Below are 18342 nucleotides of genomic sequence, written 5' to 3'. Positions count from 1 at the left end.
AGCTGTTGCGGCCACGCCCTACCCCCAGGGTTCATGATTTGAACAAACTTGAGTCTACACTACCTGAGCATGCTTTCACATGAGTTTCATCTTTCCTGGCCCAATGGTTCTGGAGAAGAAGGCTTTTAAATATTTTTCCTATAAATTCCTATGTAAAACTTTGATCAGCTGTTGCGGTGACGCCCTACCTCCAGGGTCAATGATTTGAACAAACTTGAGTCTACACTACCTGAGGATGCTTCCACATGAGTTTCATTTTTCCTGGCCCAATGGTTCTGGAGAGGTTTTTAAAATATTTTTCCTATATATTCCTATGCGAAACTTTGATCAGCTATTGTGGCCCCGCCCTACCCCCGGGGATGTAATTTGAACAAACTTAAATCTATCCTATCTGAGGATGCTTCCACATGAGTTTCATCTTTCCTGGCCCAGTGGTTCTTCAGCAGAAGATTTTTAAAAGATGCCATTAATTTTTCATTAATTCATAATTATCTTCCCTTGAAAGAGGGCTAGACCCTTCATTTGAACAAACTTGAATTCCCTTCACACTATGTAGCAAGTTTGGTTAAAATTGGCCCAGTGGTTCTTGAGAAGAAAATGAAAATGTGAAAAGTTTATGACAACGACTACAACAACGACAACGAAAGACAACAGACAAATTTTAATCAGATAGCTCACTTGAGCCTTCTGCTCAGGTGAGCTAATAAAAAAGATATTATGAGAGTCCACGAACTTTTCGAACAACCCTCGTATAATGCATAATTATATGTATTCATTTTTTTAACGTGTGTTTTTTTAGTCTGGCCCCCTTCCACAATTCCGTTCGCGCACTCTCTACATTGATGTGGGAAGGGGACCAGACTAGTTTTTTTTTAATTTACTTATTCCTAATTGAACGCAACAAATAGTGATTTCTTAAAATTAGATCATCGAAATAATCTCATGGGCTATATCATCCACATGTATGAGATAAATACCATTTTATGTTTTAAACACCCCCTAAAAAGGTAAAGAAAAAACAAAGCAAAAAAACAACAACATTATAATGCAGGAATTCAATGTTTTTGGAAATTCCTTCAGTTTGTATGAACATATGTTATGTAATAAATATATACAATTGGATTCATTGAATAAAATCTTAATCCCACTTTCTCTTTTGGTTAAAAAAAAATAGGAAAGTGAATGTTCTATGGCATGTCAAACGTTGTAATATTCGGTCTTTTCCATTTGCATATAAATTTTCTTTTTTATTGTATAATATTATCTATTTGTATTCTATAATTTTTGATTTGCATTGTAAATTTTTTCATTTGTATTGTATAATGTTTACTTGCATTTTATAATTTCAATTTGTTTATAAGTATGTTTTATTTGCATTGTATAATTTTTATTTATTTTCTAAAATTTGCCATTTCAGTTGTGTAATTTTTCAATTTTAATGTATAATTTTTATTTGTATTCTATAAATTTCTATTTGTATTGAATAATCTTTCATTTGAATTGTATAATTTTTCATTTGCATTCTATATTTTTCCATTTCCTTTGTATAATTTCTTATTTGTATAAACATTTTCTTATTTTTCATTTGTATTTGTATCCGAAGATTTATTTATTTATTTCGTTACGAAGGATTTCATTGGTCAAGATTTAGCCTGTATCGTGTTGATAAATGAGCGAGATGATCCGAAACGGACAGACGCGCAGACAAGCAGGAAGTTGACATTGGATTTGAGCGAAAATGTATCCCACCATATGGCATGCCTCAGAGAAGATTGTGTTAAAATTTCAAGCATCTACGATGAGTAGTTGCTGAGAAAACTGCGACGAAAATTTGTTATGTATGAAACGGACAGACGCACAGACAAACAGGAAGTTGACATCTGATTTGAGCGAAAATGTATCCCACCATATGGCATGCCTCAGAGAAGATTGTGTTAAAATTTCAAGCATATACGATGAGTAGTTGCTGAGAAAACTGCGACGAAGATTTGTTACGGACGGACACACGGACACACAGACACACGTACAGACAGACAGACACGCAAGGGTAAAACAGTATACCCCCCTCTCCTTCGGATCGGGGGTATAATAATTAAATTATACAATGCAAATGGGAAATACCGGTAATTCAAAATATAGACTGCAAATGAAAAATAATACAATACAAATGGAAAATTATACAATACAAAAGGAAATTGATAGAAATCAAATAAAAATTATGCAATACAAATGAAAAATTATACAATATAAATGGAAAATTATAGAATACGAATAAAAATCATAAAATACGAATGGAAAATTTTACAATGCAAATGTAATATTATAGAATACAAAAATGCAGATGTAAAATTATAGAATACAAAAAAAAATTATGCAATACAAGTGTAAAATTATACAATTCAAATGGACAAGGTCAAAAAATTGCAACGTTTGATATGCCATAATATTCAAAACAATTCATTTAATTTCATATTTGAAAACGTGAACTTACCTGCAACTTGTTGATTTAAATCTAAAAATAAAAAGTTCGCATAAAAAAAATCAAGTCTACAGTGAAAAAAAGGCAATAAACATGCATATATTACCCACGGAACTGTTTTGGATATAGAGACTTGTATAAAACCAAAACGCTACAGGTCTGCAGTTTTTAAAATTCATGGTGTAATTGGCCTTCTATCTACCAAAAGTGTATGCCTTTAATAATCAAAGTATTGAGAGAACTGAAAGCCGGGCTTTAATTGCTCGAGTATATTGTCTGATCCGAAATTAGTACATATTTAATTTTTTTCCTTTTGGCCATTGATTTTTTAACAGGTAGAGTTTGTATGATTATGATTTAAAACAATATCCCATATACCAGTACAGACCCCAAGATATGTCATGATTTTAAGATTTAATAAATAATATTTCCAAGAAATTCTCGCATATTTTCTATTCAATAAGCATTTTTTTCCTCATAATTTAAAAATTCAGTCTTGGGATAGTTAAAATAATGTACATGTGTATTTTATGGACATTCTTTTAGTTTCAAACAAACAGTACTTTTATCGCAAACTATATGTAGAAACACCGATACGTGTACATCGTCAAGCGACTTCAGGCATGTTAATTCTTCAAATTCCAATTCACGATAATATTAATTTGCTAAAAATCAGAACAGAATATAACCACTAAGTAACATAACATCGACGAAAACGATATGAAACATGAAACTCTTCAACAATTTTAACATTTCGAAAAGTCCGCGCTATTACAAATACGTAGTTCGCTTACAATACACATTCAATAGAGTCTGTGCACAAATTATTATATCACGATTATCCCGATAACGTTAATATCTAATTTCTCTTTCAGTTTAATTTTCAAGCAAAAATATTGATCATTAACTTTTCCAACGATTGGGATGTTAGAAATATTTTTCTGAATATCGTCTCGCAATGGGACTACTTTGTTTATCGGAAGCGTCTGCTTTGACGCTGTTTGTTTTTTTGTTTACTGTGCTATTTATAGTAGGTCGATCATGTTGCGAGACGAATCACCGGTTAGGTCGTAAGTTAAAGAAAAGAGAAAAACATCTCTCATATGCAAATTGTAGATTAACAGGCTTGTTGAAGTTGTTCTACAATACCTTGATGAATTATAAAATATTTTCTTTAATACATTAAAAGTTTAATTACTGTAAACGTATTACATTTGGCGGTGTATTCTTTTTAGCGTTTTTGGCGGAAAGAAATTTTCGCTAATTTAAGTACAACGTTAAATGTCTTAAAAATATATACGTTAATAAAAACATTAAGAAATGCGCTAAATTAAATCTACGCTAACTTGTAAAAAAATTAATTTCGCCAAATATTCATCTTCCGACGATGCCAAATATTGTACACGCTAAATATAATACATTTACAGTATTTAGATTACTTTGGATAGTTGTAGTCTGTAGGTCGATTGTTTCCTTTGCCTCTTCTAAATCATTTTCCGTTTCTGCAAGAAATGACCAAAAAAAAAAGCTTAATTGATTAATAAGATACATATATTATTGCCATGCAGCATGTTTAAAACGGGGGGAGGGGATTTATCAAAAACATTGTTTGGGTTCTAAAAATAAACGTGAGTGCTACTGCAATGTATAAATAGTACATTTGAAAAAAAATTTCATGTGTTCCTATGCTGTTTATCATTTATACATAAGTAGAATCACACAAATTAATTCTAGTATTTATTTTACATACATTTCGATCTTTAACTTGTTGAAGTCTCCAGCGATATACAAAGCACTATAAAAATCCCTTTTACCTGCACCAGTTGAACCGACAAAGTTTCCCAATGCTCAATTTTTAACATGACATTTATATAACATTATAAAAGAAGTACCGATTAAATCTTTCTGGATTCGTTCCTTCTCCTCCAGACACTTTTTCAGTTTCTCCTCACAATCCGAGCAATCAGCTGCATTACAATTTCTTCGGAGATTTTGAACTTGGCCAGCTAAAACTGCATTAGATGCTGAAAGTCCTGAAAGTATTCAGAGGCATTAAAAGTCCTTGTTTTTTGAAACACATGATTTCGTTGGCAGAAAAAAGTATAAACTCTTAAAAATTTGCCCGGACTGGGGAACATGCATTGTGGCAACGCACTTTGAAAAAATTAGGCACTTTGAAAAAATTTTCAAAGTGCGTTAAAATTGGGACAAAATCAACGCACTTTGAAAAAAAATTTCAAAGTGCGTTAAATTTTGGACACACTCAACGCGCTTTGAAATAAATTTTCAAAGTGCGTTAAGAGTGTACATCAACATTTTTTACTAAGGGGAAATTTAACGCACTTTGAAAAAATATGTATAAAACAAAAATTCTAGACTAAGATTTAAGTAATTGAGAGAATTAATTTGCAATGATTATATCTTTCGAAAAACTTTTTAGCTCACCTGAGCCGAAGGCTTTTCCAAGGGGAGATAATTATGAATCAATGAAAAATTAATAGCATTTTTCAAAAATTTTCATCTTCCTCTCAAGAATCACTGGGCCAGGAAAGATTAAACTCATGTGGAATCATCCTCAGGTAGTGTACATTCAAGTTTGTTCAAATCATGACCCGTGGGGGTAGGGTGGGGCCAATATGGCTGATCAAAGTTTTACATAGGAATATATATAGGAAAAATCTTTAAAAATCTTCTTCTCAAGAACCACTGGGCTAGGAAAGATGAAACTCATATGGAATCATCCTCAGGTAGTGTAGATTCAAGTTTGTTCAAATCACGACCCCCGGGGGTAGGGTGGGACCAAAATGGCTGATCAAAGCTTTACATAGGAATATATAGTAAAAATCTTTAAAAATCTTCTTCTCAAGAACCGCTGAGCCAGGAAAGATGAATCTCATGTTAAAAAACCTTCAGGTAGTGTAGATTCAAGTTTGTTCAAATCATGACCCGTGGGGCTAGGGTGGGGCCAATATGGCCGATCAAAGTTTTACATAGGAATATATAGGGAAAATCTTTAAAAATCTTCTTCTCAAGAACCATTGAGACAGGAAAGATGAAACTCATGTGAAATTATCCTCAGGTAGTGTTAATTCAAGTTTGTTCAAATCATGACCGCTGGGGCCAAAATGGCCGACCAAATTTTTACATATATAGTAATATATTGGGAAACCTTTTAAAATCTTCTTTTCAAGTACTTCAAAGCCATGATTAGTAATATTTATATGGAATCATCCTCAGGTAGTGTAGATTCCAGTTCATGATCAAATCATGATCCCCTGGGGGGTTACAATTCAAGCCCCCCCCCCCAACCTTAGTAAACTTTCAGTTCTGATCTGATATGTGCTTTTTCCTATCCGATGTGCTCAGGTGAGCGCTGTGGCCCGTGGGCCTCTTGTTAATTTACAAATTGAACATGGACGACCCCCCATAAAGGTTAGCCCAAATTTTCAATGTCTACTAAGCCCCCCTCCCAGTACCGATGCCTATGCTTCACCCAAATATATGTAACTATGACGTTTAAAACTTTCAATAAATAAATGCATGCAAACTGGAAAAAATTAAGTACAATAAAACATTTAAGAGGGAAAGAATTTTCAAATTAAGGAAAAATCAAAATCGTTCATTTTTTCATCTTGAAATGACCTTTACACCGAAAAGTTACCCAACAGGTTCAATTATTTATCATACCTAAGATTTACAAGAATATCGACCATACCATTTTTTTTTTATCAAAGTGCGTTAAGATGGTCGATATTAACGCACTTTGAAAAGAAATTTTATTTTTTCAAAGTGCGTTGATTTGGTCCAAAATTTAACGCACTTTGAAAAAAAATTTCAAAGTGCGTTGTAACAATGCATGATATTGTTAATTTTTGCAAGGAATTTTCCCTGAAAATATCAGTTACGGTATCGTGGTTCCACAAATCCCTCAAAGTCAGATATAATCATATAACATACACACAGTGTATCCCTTTCTCCTTCACGAAGAATATTTACACTCAAAATATGCTTTTTGGCAAGATTTTTAAAAATTTATCAATAGCTTTTTGAAAATTGAATATACAAAAAGAACTTAGAACAGACAGAGTGATGCCTGCTGAACAAGTTTTTATCTTGAATCAGCATACTTGAGCCTTTTATTTGAAATAAAAAGTTTAAAGAACTTTTTTTTGAGAGGGAAACATGCATAAATATTTTGTCTGAAGAGGTACAATGTGAGATAAGTTGGACTTACCTGCAAGAGTAATAAGTCCTAATCCTAAAGATCCAGCTACTAGTCCAGTGCCAGCATCAGACTGTGGGGGCTGGCCGTAACAGACACCTAACAGCAGAACAAGGCACAGGAACACAAATCTTCCTGGTGCCATCATCTAAATAACATTGTGAACCTTGAACTGAACATTTCTCCTTTGTGAACTTTGACCTGAACATTTATCCTTTGTGAACTTTGATCTGAATAATGATCTTTGTTGATTTAAAGCTTTTAAATAATTCTTTTCTCATGTCTTCTAAAAATCGTTTTAGATAATTTTCGATAAACCTGATTTAAACAAGTTATTTCTCATTGGCCGCCATATTGGAGGTCGATCTGGGGTTTTTTCCTCTTTATTTTACCAAATTTAAGGGGCAATATCCCTCTGCTCCAAATTTCACGATTTTTTTTTAAAATTCCAAACATTGATTTTCGTCAACAACTATAGCATTAAATTCAAATGGAAAATAGTTTGAAGTATGAAGCGTTGCTTACTTTTTCAGAAATGAAGAATATGTCAAATCATGATGTGAAGAAAATTTGATATGGTTAAAAGAAAGATCAATTATTTTTTATTTCATAATAAAATTAAAAATATGAGGTATATATAGAAATAATATTTACTCTCATACCTATCTAATGCTCATAAGAAAACATACTGAAGCGTTACATTTTAAATCAGAATATCGAATTGTTTTCTGTGCTTGTAAAATAATACGCATAAATCAACAAGAGTTATCTTTCCATTATCGCCCTTGAAAATATTTTTAGTGAAACAAAATATTAATTGTATGTTTATATTTACATCCACTGAATATTTTCTCCTTTATTTCTTAAGAAAACCCATTGCGTTAATCACTGCATGAACTACATTAGGCATGTCGCTTGTACAGATTTCTTGATCAGTGGCTGTTCCATCAATGAAACGTATAAAGACGTTCGCATCATTAATACAAAAATTAATCATTTTAATTCTACTTTAAATGATTATTTAAACAGATATAAATATAAACAATAAAATGTCTTTCTTTGTTTGTTATTAATGGAATTAACAGTCGCAGCTATTGCAGAAAAAATTTACATAACTCGCTTACGCGGGTTATGTATTTTTTTCTGCAACAGCTGCTTCCGTTAATTCCAGTAATAACAAACAAAGAAAGCATTTTATTGTTTAAATAAACAATTCTGCATCTGAAATTTCTGTAACAATTAAATGACTTATACGTTAAGAGATAGAAATTTCTCAAATTACACCATTTAAAGGATCTGAGTGTAAATGATTTAGGTAAACTATTATAAATAATTGATAAAAATATTGGCAACAGAAACTAGAAATTCACATCGGAACGTTATATCTGACTTGATTGAGTTGACTATAAATTGGTCCTTGTGAATAAAAACTATGAAATCTGACATGACTATTATATGAATTTCATGGGAAATTATGGGAAATTGTCTTCAGAAAGTTATCTCTCTTAGCAGAGGGATATTGTCCCTTAAGAGGGCGTAGCATTAATATTAAGGGGGTCTATATAAAATAAAAACTATAAAGTAAGGGAAGCTTAAAAATGTATATCCTCGGATAAAAAACAAACTTTCTACCCTAGAATGGCTAGTATAAAATTTTAAAAGTTAGGTGAATAATGAAGGAATAATGGCATTTAGACCTGCAATTTGGCGGCCAACAGGAAATAATTCTTGCTAAGTTCAGGCCTATCGAAAACTGCCGTTGGACGAATAGAAGAGACAGACAAAGAGACAGATCACGAAAGTCTTTGCGACCAATGCCCGATCTCAGCTGCAAAATAATTATTCAGAAGATTGATTGTATATTATCATTTAACGTTCCTCTCGAGAATTTTTCACTCATATGGAGACGCCACCACTTGCCGGTGGAGAGCTGCTTTTGTCCACAACTCGGAACTCAAAGCCATTGAGCAGGGAGGGATCTTTTTCGTGCCAGCACCTACTCCGACACGGAACTTCGGTTTATACGGTCTCATCCGAAGGACCGGTCTTGCTGAGTAAGCTCCAACCTAAAATCTTGCCCCCGGAAAACTGACTCTAGAATAGGATTTCCCCTCGGAAAACTGGCTGTAGAGCAAGATTTCACCTACGGAAATCCCACACCAGAGTCAATTTTCCGGGGGAAAATTCTACTCTCTGTAGTAGCTATAGAGTACAACTTCCCCAAAAGCCAATTAACCCCCCCCCCCTTCAATAAAATATAATTGTTTTGAAGGGGAGTGATGCAGTGCATTATTACAAGTATCCCTTCTTTGAAATGGGCAACAGATGTATTGAACATACGTACGCTGCATAGGCGTCGGAAGCGGGGGGGGGGGGGGGCTTAGCCTCCCCCACTTTTTCCCCAAGATGGACTTAGTATAGACATTGAACATTGCTGCGTAGGTTTAGCCCCCCCCTTCCCCCACTTTCCACAGACACGTTGCAGTATAGGTTTAAAATTGGGAAAGTGGTGCTGTTTGGAAAAAAATTCGGTACTGAAGTTCATCCCCCCCCCCCCCCAACTAAATAGGACTTTCGTGTTTTGACAATGGACATTCTTTTTTTTTTTGCTTGTCAGATTTTTTTGGGAGGTCTAAGAAAAAATTCTTACTCTTAGCCCCCCCCCCCCTTTAATATGCTTCCGACGCCAAGGTGCTAAGAATGGAAATTAAAATCTCATTTTTCCCAGCAACTGTCGAACCATTATTTTATCAAATAAATCGATGAAACCAGGGGGACTATAGGTCTACTCTTCGTCCGTTCGTCCGTCTGTCTAGCTGTCCCGCTGTCTGTCCCAAATGGTTTTTCGCACTTTTTTCTGAACGACTGAAGATATTGAGCTGATTTTTGGTATGGGGTGTATCTTGATGAGTTAAGACCTTTTCAATTTTTGAGGATTTTCCGCAATGTTTTTTTTTCTAAACGAAGGGAGATATTGAGTTAATTTTTGCTAAAACATCAAATCTGAGGGTATTTATATGTGCATTTCTTAAAAAAACTAATATAACCTCGAATGTATTAAGTAGACGCCATGACACCCACCTTTTTACAAACTTCGAAATAAATGTGGGAAACCACTTATCTCTGGAGTATGGAGTTTAACTTTATTGAATGTAAATATATTACCTAAAATAAACAATAGAAGAACTTTTAAATCCGTCTATCACATATTTATATAAACATGAAACGTATAAATTTTTAACATCCGGTAATGTTAATACGTTTGAGGCAATCGCAACTTCTCGGGCCTTTCCGACTAGCGGAAAAACGACCTCGAATGTATATGGAGGCCGCCATGACAACTCCCCCTTTTCACGATCTTTGAAATAAATGCATGGGGACCTTTTATCTGTGGAATATGGAGTTTAACTTTATTCAATGTAATGATATTACCTAAAATATAATATACAGAGGACTTCTAACTCCGTGTATCCTATATTTGAATAAACAGAAAATGTATAAATTTTTAACATCCTGTGATCTTAATCCATTCGAGGTTGTTTTTCCGACCTCTGACGGAAAGACCCGAGATGATGCGATTGACGTTTGAGTTTGATTTTCCGACCTTCGACGGAAAGACTCGAGATGATGCGATTGCAGTTCACGTTTGAATAATTTTTACACTTAGACGAATTGCGCAACAACGTCAAATACGGATATCTTGACTATACAAAATCAGCCCCAATTCAATTCTGTGCACGAGGTCATATATAAGTAATAAATAAACTTCAATTCCCTTTGAAATGGGTCTGTACATCATCAAATCTTCCGAGACGCATTCGGCCTTCACAAGATTTGACCAACCCACTTCAATTCCCATTTCAACTTTTCATTTATTTCTTAAAGGAAATACGTTGTAGAGTAGATGAACATATTTTTGTTTCTTTAACGTCATTTGCAAATGAAGAAAAGTAAACGGTACAGAATGATTATTCTTGGTCTTTTTTCTGTTTTGTAATAATTTCGCATGTAATCCTGGTAGCTAAGGAATTCTATGGAACGCCAAATTAACATAAATTCAAATATTAATACCTATCTTTAAAGAAATGTACCTATCTTCAAATGAATTGTACCTATCTTTAAATCAATTGTACCTACATATGTATCTTCAAATGAATTAGAGATAGATACAATTCAATTATACCTATCTTTAATTCAATTGAAGATAGGTACAATTGATTTGAAGATGGGTACAAATACAATGAAATAAAGATAGGTACAATTGAACTGAACCTATCTTTAATTACTAAGATATTGGAAATAATAAATACTTCCTTTATCATACGTCATTTCCGGTACGTCACAGCTGCAGCGTCACTTTTGGGGTATTCAGGTATATCACACGTTTTTCGCTCACTTATTGATATACGTGTGTATTTTAATTCATAAATATATTATGCTTTTTGCACATTTTGAATTTATCTTTATTTCTCCTTTCATCCTCGTTGTCGTCGTTCTGTAGGTTCTGTGCGTTTCCCTCCATTTTCAATATTGTCTCCATTGTAGCGTTCATTATTTTCAACAAAACAAAAAGAACTGAGGTATAATTGAATTGTACCTTTATCTTCAAATCCTTTGTGGATATGTCTTAATTGTACCTATCTTCAAATCAATTGTACCTATCTTTAAATCAATTATACCTATCTTCAAATGAATTAGAGATACAGGTATAATTAATTGGAACTTATCTTTAATTGAATTGAAGATAGGTATAATTCATTCGTACCTATGTCTAATTATTTAGAGATAGGTATAATTATTTACACCTATCTTCAATTTAATTGTACCTATCTTTAATTCAGTTGTACCTATCTTTAATTCAGTTGTACCTATCTTCAATTCATTTGAAGATAGGTACAATTATTTGAAGATAGATGCAATTATTTGAAGATAGGTGTAATTATTTGAAGATAGGTACAAATATTTGAATAAATGTTAATTTGGCGTTCCATAGAATTCTGGGAATGTTGCACAGGAAAATATGCCCGATGTATGTACAGATTTCATTCCTAATTTCCTCTGTTCTTACATGTTAGTCTATAGTGTTCGCTGCGCTCACTAAAATTATGCTGGATTAAAAAGACGACACGCTGCACAATAAGAACTTCTAATTCTGTGTTTTTTTTAAAAAATGATTTTAAGCACTTAGAATGACCATTGAATAAATCACTTAGAATGACCATTGAATAAATCATATAGTAAATTGCAATCTCTCAATCTGTAATCAATAAAGCATTTTTATCGTTTTATGAGGCCAAGATAAATAAATTAAATTCAATTAATTTTGCATGAACATACATGCACATTTTCCAATTTAAGTACTGAGTAAGTAAGGGTGACTTATTTTCTACTATGTGCCTTCGCAAAATACTCTGTTGAAAATAAAAAAGTTAATATGTACACATTCATATAGCCCCGTGGGGATCGGGTGTTGCTAAAACGCGGAACGGAAAACGGAACGGAAAGCGGAACGGAACGGAAAACGGAATATATTATTTTGGATTAAATCATTGAATAACACACAATTTATCATAAACGATATATTTTGTACATATTCAATCCCCCACTATTAAATACAAGTTGATTTTGTCATGCTCAGTCTCTTTTTTTTTTTTTTTTACGAAAATCGCATATAGATTTACATATATTGCACATATAGCAGTCACGTAGAATCGAATTTGAAAAGGGGGGGATAAACGAATTTGAAAAGTATTTGACAAGCAAAAACACAAAAAGAAACAATTGTTTGATTCGGGAGGGGGGATAAGTTCCAATTCCAACATCTTTCAGTACTATTTTTTTACACTAACTTACTACGTTAATTACATTCACAAAAAGTGTGAGGATGTCAACTTGAACAAACATTTCCGTAGTAAAAAGGTTATGACTGGGTTGATCAAATATTTGATATCTAAATGAACCATGAAAGAGAAATAAAATGTAAAAAAAATTATTAAGATAATACTTTTATGGGCAAACCTTTGCGGCAAGCTCGAGCACCTCTAATACACACTGGTTGTTTGCTCACCTGAGCTGAAAGCTCAAGTGAGCTTTTCTGATCACATTTTGTCTGTCGTCTGTCTGTCTGTCTGTCTGTCAGTCTGTAAACTTTTCAGATTTTCGCCTTCTTCTCAAGAACCGCTGGGCCAATTTCAACCAAACTTACCACAAAGCATCCTTGGGTGAAGGGGATTCAAGTTTGTTCAAATGAAGGGCCATGCCCTCATTTAAGGGGAGATAATTGGGAATTAATGAAAATTTGGTGGTATGTTTTAAAAAATCTTCTTCTCAAGAACCACTGTGCCAGGAAAGATGAAACTTATGTGGAAACATCCTCAGGTAGTGTAGATTCAAGTTTGTTCAAATCATGACCCCCGGGGGTAGGGCGGGGCCAAAATGGCCGACCACAGTTTTACATAGAAATATATAGGAAAATTCTTTAAAAATCTTCTCAAGAATAGCAAAGGCATTAATGGTCATATTTATATGAAAGCATCCTCAGGTAGTGTAGATTCAAGTTTGTTCAAATCATGACTCCTGGGGGTAGGGCGAGGCCAAAATGGCCGACCAAAGTTTTACATAGAAATATATAGGAAAATTCTTTAAAAATCTTCTTCTCAAAAATAGCAACGCCATAATTGATCATATTTATATGGAAGCATCCTCAGGTAGTGTAGATTCAAATTTGTTCAAATCATGACCCCCGGGGGTAGGGCAGGGCCACAATGGCATACCACAGCTTTACATAGAAATATATAGGAAAATTCTTGAAAAATCTTCTTCTCAAGAATAGCAAAGCCATGATTGATCATATTTATATGGAAGCATCCTCAGGTAGTGTAGATTCACGTTTGTTCAATCATGACCCCCTGGGGTAGGGCGGGGCCAAAATGGCCGACCACAGTTTCACATAAAAATATACAGGAAAATTCTTTAAAAATCTTCTTCTCAAGAATAGCAAAGCCATAACTGATCATATTTATATGGAAGCATCCTCAGGTAGTGTAGATTCAAGTTTGTTCAAATCATGACCCCCAGGGGTAGGGTGGGGCCACAATGGCAGACCACAATTTTACATAGAAATATGTAGGAAGATTCTTTTAAAAATCATCTTCTCAAGAATAGCAAAGTCATGATTGGTCATGGGACTATTTTTGGATTTAAACTTTTCAATAATAAACCAATTGCTACATTTTCCTAGCCACAGTGCTCAGGTGAGCGAGGTGGCCCATGGGCCTCTTGTTAAAATTTTATTCAAAATAGAGACATTTTCTATATATTTAAATTCTGCAAAGACAAAGTTGGAAAACTTTCATGTGGTAGATATAATGCAGAATCTTTGCATTCAATGAAGTTAAATTTTGTTTTCGGTACATATGTGTGTATTTGGGGGGGGGGGGGGGTGTATATGAATGACCCCGTAAAAATGAGTTTGTTTTCCCGCTCATCGGAAAGGTCTGAGAAGTTGTAATAGGTATACCCCCCTTTTTGTGTCAAAAATATACATAAGGTTTAATAAATCAATTTTTAATGTGATTGTGGGCCCCTACACAGACCCGAAACTGCCACTCCCCCTTTCATGATTCGCGAATTCGACACTGTGTGCATAATCTGATTATCATAAATAGTTATTTTTGTCTTTACAGACATTGACATTGGAAACAAATTGAAAGAAAGGGGGGTCAGTAAAACTTTTCCAACATGCAACACATTTGAGAAGCCAAAAAAAGGGGGGATATGTCCTTTGCCCATACACGAAAATCCTATTTCGTGTGTGTGTGTGGGGGGGGGGGAATTTCTTTCAGTACCATTTTTTTCCACGGAAGTTGTGTATGACTCATGAATATATAATAGTTTACAATAATTTTTATCAGAAATGATTCTTACAACAAGAATATTGCTCTTTTATCTGATTTATATAGAATCTATGTTATTTGTTTGACCCAAATTTTCCGTTTTCCGTTCCGTTCCGCTTTCCGTTCCGTTTTCCGTTCCGCGTTTTATCTTTCACTAAAAGCTCCGTGGGGATCCGGGTTAGAATAGGTCCTCAGTACCCCCTTGCTTGTCGTAAAAGGCGACTAAATGGGGCGGTCCTTCGGATGAGACCGTATAAACCGAGGCCCCGTGTCACATCAGCTGTGGCACGATAAAGATCCCTCCCTGCTCAAAGGCCCTAAGTGCCGAGCATAGGCCTAAATTTGCAGCCCTTCACCGGCAATGGTGACGTCTCCATATCAGAGAAATATTCTGGAGAGGGACGTTAAACAGTATACAATCAATCAATCAATCACATTCATATAACTTCATTTCAAATGCCCCTCCATTTCCCGTCATTTTTTTTTTCATTTGATGATTTTGTGTCATATTTGGACGTGTTGATAGACAAATATAACTATAGGATCAGAGATAATGGGGTAAACTGTCCATCTCTCATATAAACCAGACAGAGCCTTTAAAGTTCTCCATCTTGCCTTGAGTGCTTTTCCAGTTTGCTAAGTTGAGGTAAAGTAATTGCGTACTCTTTATCAACCAGTTTTAATGAATGGAAGTTAAGCTATTATGATTATCAACAAGTGTTTAACCGCGGGATATAACAGTGTATAATACCTATATACATGAGCAGGTTAGTGAAGAAAAACCACGAGCGAAGCATGTCGCCAATTTCTACTGGCCCTGGAAAACATCCTATAACGTACAACTTGGTAATTTATGCAAGCACTTGGATTTTAACCACGATCGGATAAGCCCTAAGGTTAAGATACCTGTACGAAGCCACTGCTGCGCCTACATGCATTGTATGAACATATACATGTAAATTTGGAGATATTCATTAAGAACCATTGGACTAAGAATCGAATAAAATCAGATCATTTTTTTCAGCATGTTTTCCGAAGTGGAGGAATGGAGGAACAACCAAAATAGTTTGGCAAGATAAAAAAAAAAATGTAAAAGGTGAAATCCCCCCCCCCCCAAAAAATCTGATCTGTTAAGTTGATAAAAAGAATAAATATTTTAATCAATAAATAGATAATAATAAATATGCTGACTATCCTATTTCATGGGTTGGGTTGGGCCTTTCTTTTACTTATACATTTCGGTAACATTTATTCTTAAAAGACCTGCAATTTTCCATTTAGCGATCTTTCAGCGACAAGACTATATATGTAGTAAGAAAAAAGGAGATGAAGCCCTGTCCTCCAAGCATTTTTAATACGGGTCTGAAAATCGGAAGGCTCTCTTGCAATATACTCAATTTCCTCGAATTTATTCAATAGAAAGTTGGCAAATCAATTACATATGTGTACATGTAGGTAGTCACTTGATGCTGAAGAGCGATATAAAGTAATTCTTATATTCACTAATTATAATTCATTGTTAAAATCTACAGTACCCATATTATAAAGCATCAAGACAAGAAGGATCACATGCGCTTGGGATGATAGGATGACGACATTATATTTCCAGTCCCCCCGATTCCAAATTGATACATTCATCTTTTCCACCCACGGAAAGAAAATGTATAAATAGATAACTTTTGAAATTAAAAAAAAAAACAACAAAATTATTTTTTTTAAATTTCCATTTCTGCCATTGGGCCTGCACAGTACTGCCAGAAAAATACATATAAATTAAAATAAATAAATGGGGAAAAATTGAAAAAAGAGAACATATAAAGGGATTATATAGATTTTGATTCTTTGGCATTTAAAAAAAAAAAATCTTTTTTTGTAGAAGTTTGGACTTTTTTTTTTAATGACGTAATCATGAAGCGATATTTAATAAATCGCCCATCCCTCAAAAAACAAATAATCATAGAAGAAAAAAAAGAAATGATAAAAATAAACTAATCCAGTGATTCAAAATAACTGGTGTACTTACATTTTGTATTGCTTTACGCGAACTGCTTCGCCTGCCTGTTCTATAGAACGAAGATGAAGTCGTAGTTTTTTATACAACAATTTTATTACATCACCGGAAGTTGTAGAACCCTGTTTTTAGTACAAGAAAAACCGAGAGCTATATCTATCAACATAAGCTATATGCTATATACATGTATATGTTGTTCTATTTGATACATTCCGTATATCAAAGATTTCACTCGGGTTGCAGTAAACATTTCTTGAATTCTGGTATTTTCGGATATATTTCATGCTCGTTTTTGAACGATCTTTTAAAGAGGGAAAGGAGATGGGCGAACTTAGCGTGCAGAGAGCCCATAGTTTTAGATGTATAATAGTCATATTCAAACTGTGAATTTAGTTAGTATTTATAGTAAAGTTTTCATTATTGACTTTTCTGCAATCATGAAACAAATCTTTCCAGACGATTTTTTTTCGCTAAACATTTATTCTTTTATTTTAAAAAATGTGGTATTCATTGGGGTCGAACGCTAGCAATAAAAATCCTGAGTAGTATTTTCTTTTGAGACTAGCACTTAAACCAATACGCTACACACATTATGATGAATAGTGGCATGTGAAACGTGTTTGTGATATGACCGTTCACTTATTGGAAGCATTTCTTGAAAAGATACGAAAGTTATGTCATAAAACTATATTTGTAAGGTATAATGGGTCTTTGTTCCATAATTTGGGTAACCAAAAAATAAATATTTTAATGTTAACTCTGAGGATTTACTTTAAAGAAATGGAGCGAAGACCCACACATATCGAAAAATAGTGTCATAGTGTGAGAAAGTAAGTCTTTTTGCCCTCTTTTGTGTGTGCATAATATTTCATGGCCAAATAACTTCATTCTTCATGAGATTTTTGCAAGGTGTAGAGATTTTACATAAAGTATATTTAATGTAAGATGAAATATATATTATATAAAGGCTTTTCGTTCTTTATGTTCACCCATCTCCAAATTTCATTGCTTTGTAATTGTGCATTCATTATCATAATTATATTCACATTCAAATACAAGGTAAAAAATATTGGATTCAACAGTGCATACATGAACCTTATTAGAAGCTCATACCCTTAACGTGTAAAAAAACATACCCAGAATCATCGAGACGACATCAGTAGTATAAAGGGCCTAGATGGGTGGGTCAATATCTAGGACATCCCACTGAGGGGGATAGGTGGGTCAACTGAGTGCAGCCCCTGGGGGGTGGGGATAGGTGGGTCAACTGAGTGCAGCCCCTGGAGGGGATAGGTGGGTCAACTGAGTGCAGCCCCTGGGGGGGGATAGGTGGGTCAACTGAGTGCAGCCCCTGGAGGGGATAGGTGGGTCAATAGAGTGCAGCCCCTGGAGGGGATAGGTGGGTCAACCGAGTGCAGCCCCTGGAGGGGATAGGTGGTTCAAGAGAGTGCAGATGTGTGCAAAAAATATGCTGACTACACAGGTAATACTTGGCAGCGATTCAAGTTTATTTAGGGCCGTGTGCAAAAAAAAAAAAATATGCTTACCTATGCATTGTGACGTCATCTACTGTATAAATACTGCTTTTCTTCTACTTTCAGCTCATTCTACAGTCAGATCCAGCTCCCTGCCTGTGGTGGGTCATGGATTCTACTAGAGAAAAACAGTTACATGCTCAACGATTATTAGAATGGAAAAAAAGGGAAAGAGAATTAGAACGAATTCTTTATGACAA

General features: G+C 34.3%; 1 protein-coding gene across 1 annotated transcript; it reads right to left on the bottom strand.

Annotated features, from left to right (window-relative positions):
* Window positions 1-2491: 2491 nt before the first annotated feature.
* On the bottom strand, window positions 2492-16648 carry LOC134261798 (uncharacterized; the record flags this gene model as incomplete). The annotated part of the gene is made up of 5 exons (XM_062744196.1): window positions 16620-16648; window positions 6714-6849; window positions 4372-4512; window positions 3919-3981; window positions 2492-2512 (listed from the first exon to the last, which is right to left on the bottom strand). Coding segments are annotated over exons 2-5 (361 nt in total), but the record flags the coding sequence as incomplete, so codon positions are not given.
* Window positions 16649-18342: the final 1694 nt, after the last annotated feature.

Source organism: Saccostrea cucullata, unplaced genomic scaffold (assembly GCF_032062105.1).
Source record: "Saccostrea cucullata isolate Sc308-1 unplaced genomic scaffold, CSIRO_AGI_Scuc_v1 ctg12030, whole genome shotgun sequence".
Taxonomy (NCBI): domain Eukaryota; kingdom Metazoa; phylum Mollusca; class Bivalvia; order Ostreida; family Ostreidae; genus Saccostrea; species Saccostrea cuccullata.
The sequence above is the reverse complement of the archived record's forward strand: the minus strand, read 5'-3'. Positions and strand labels throughout refer to the sequence as shown.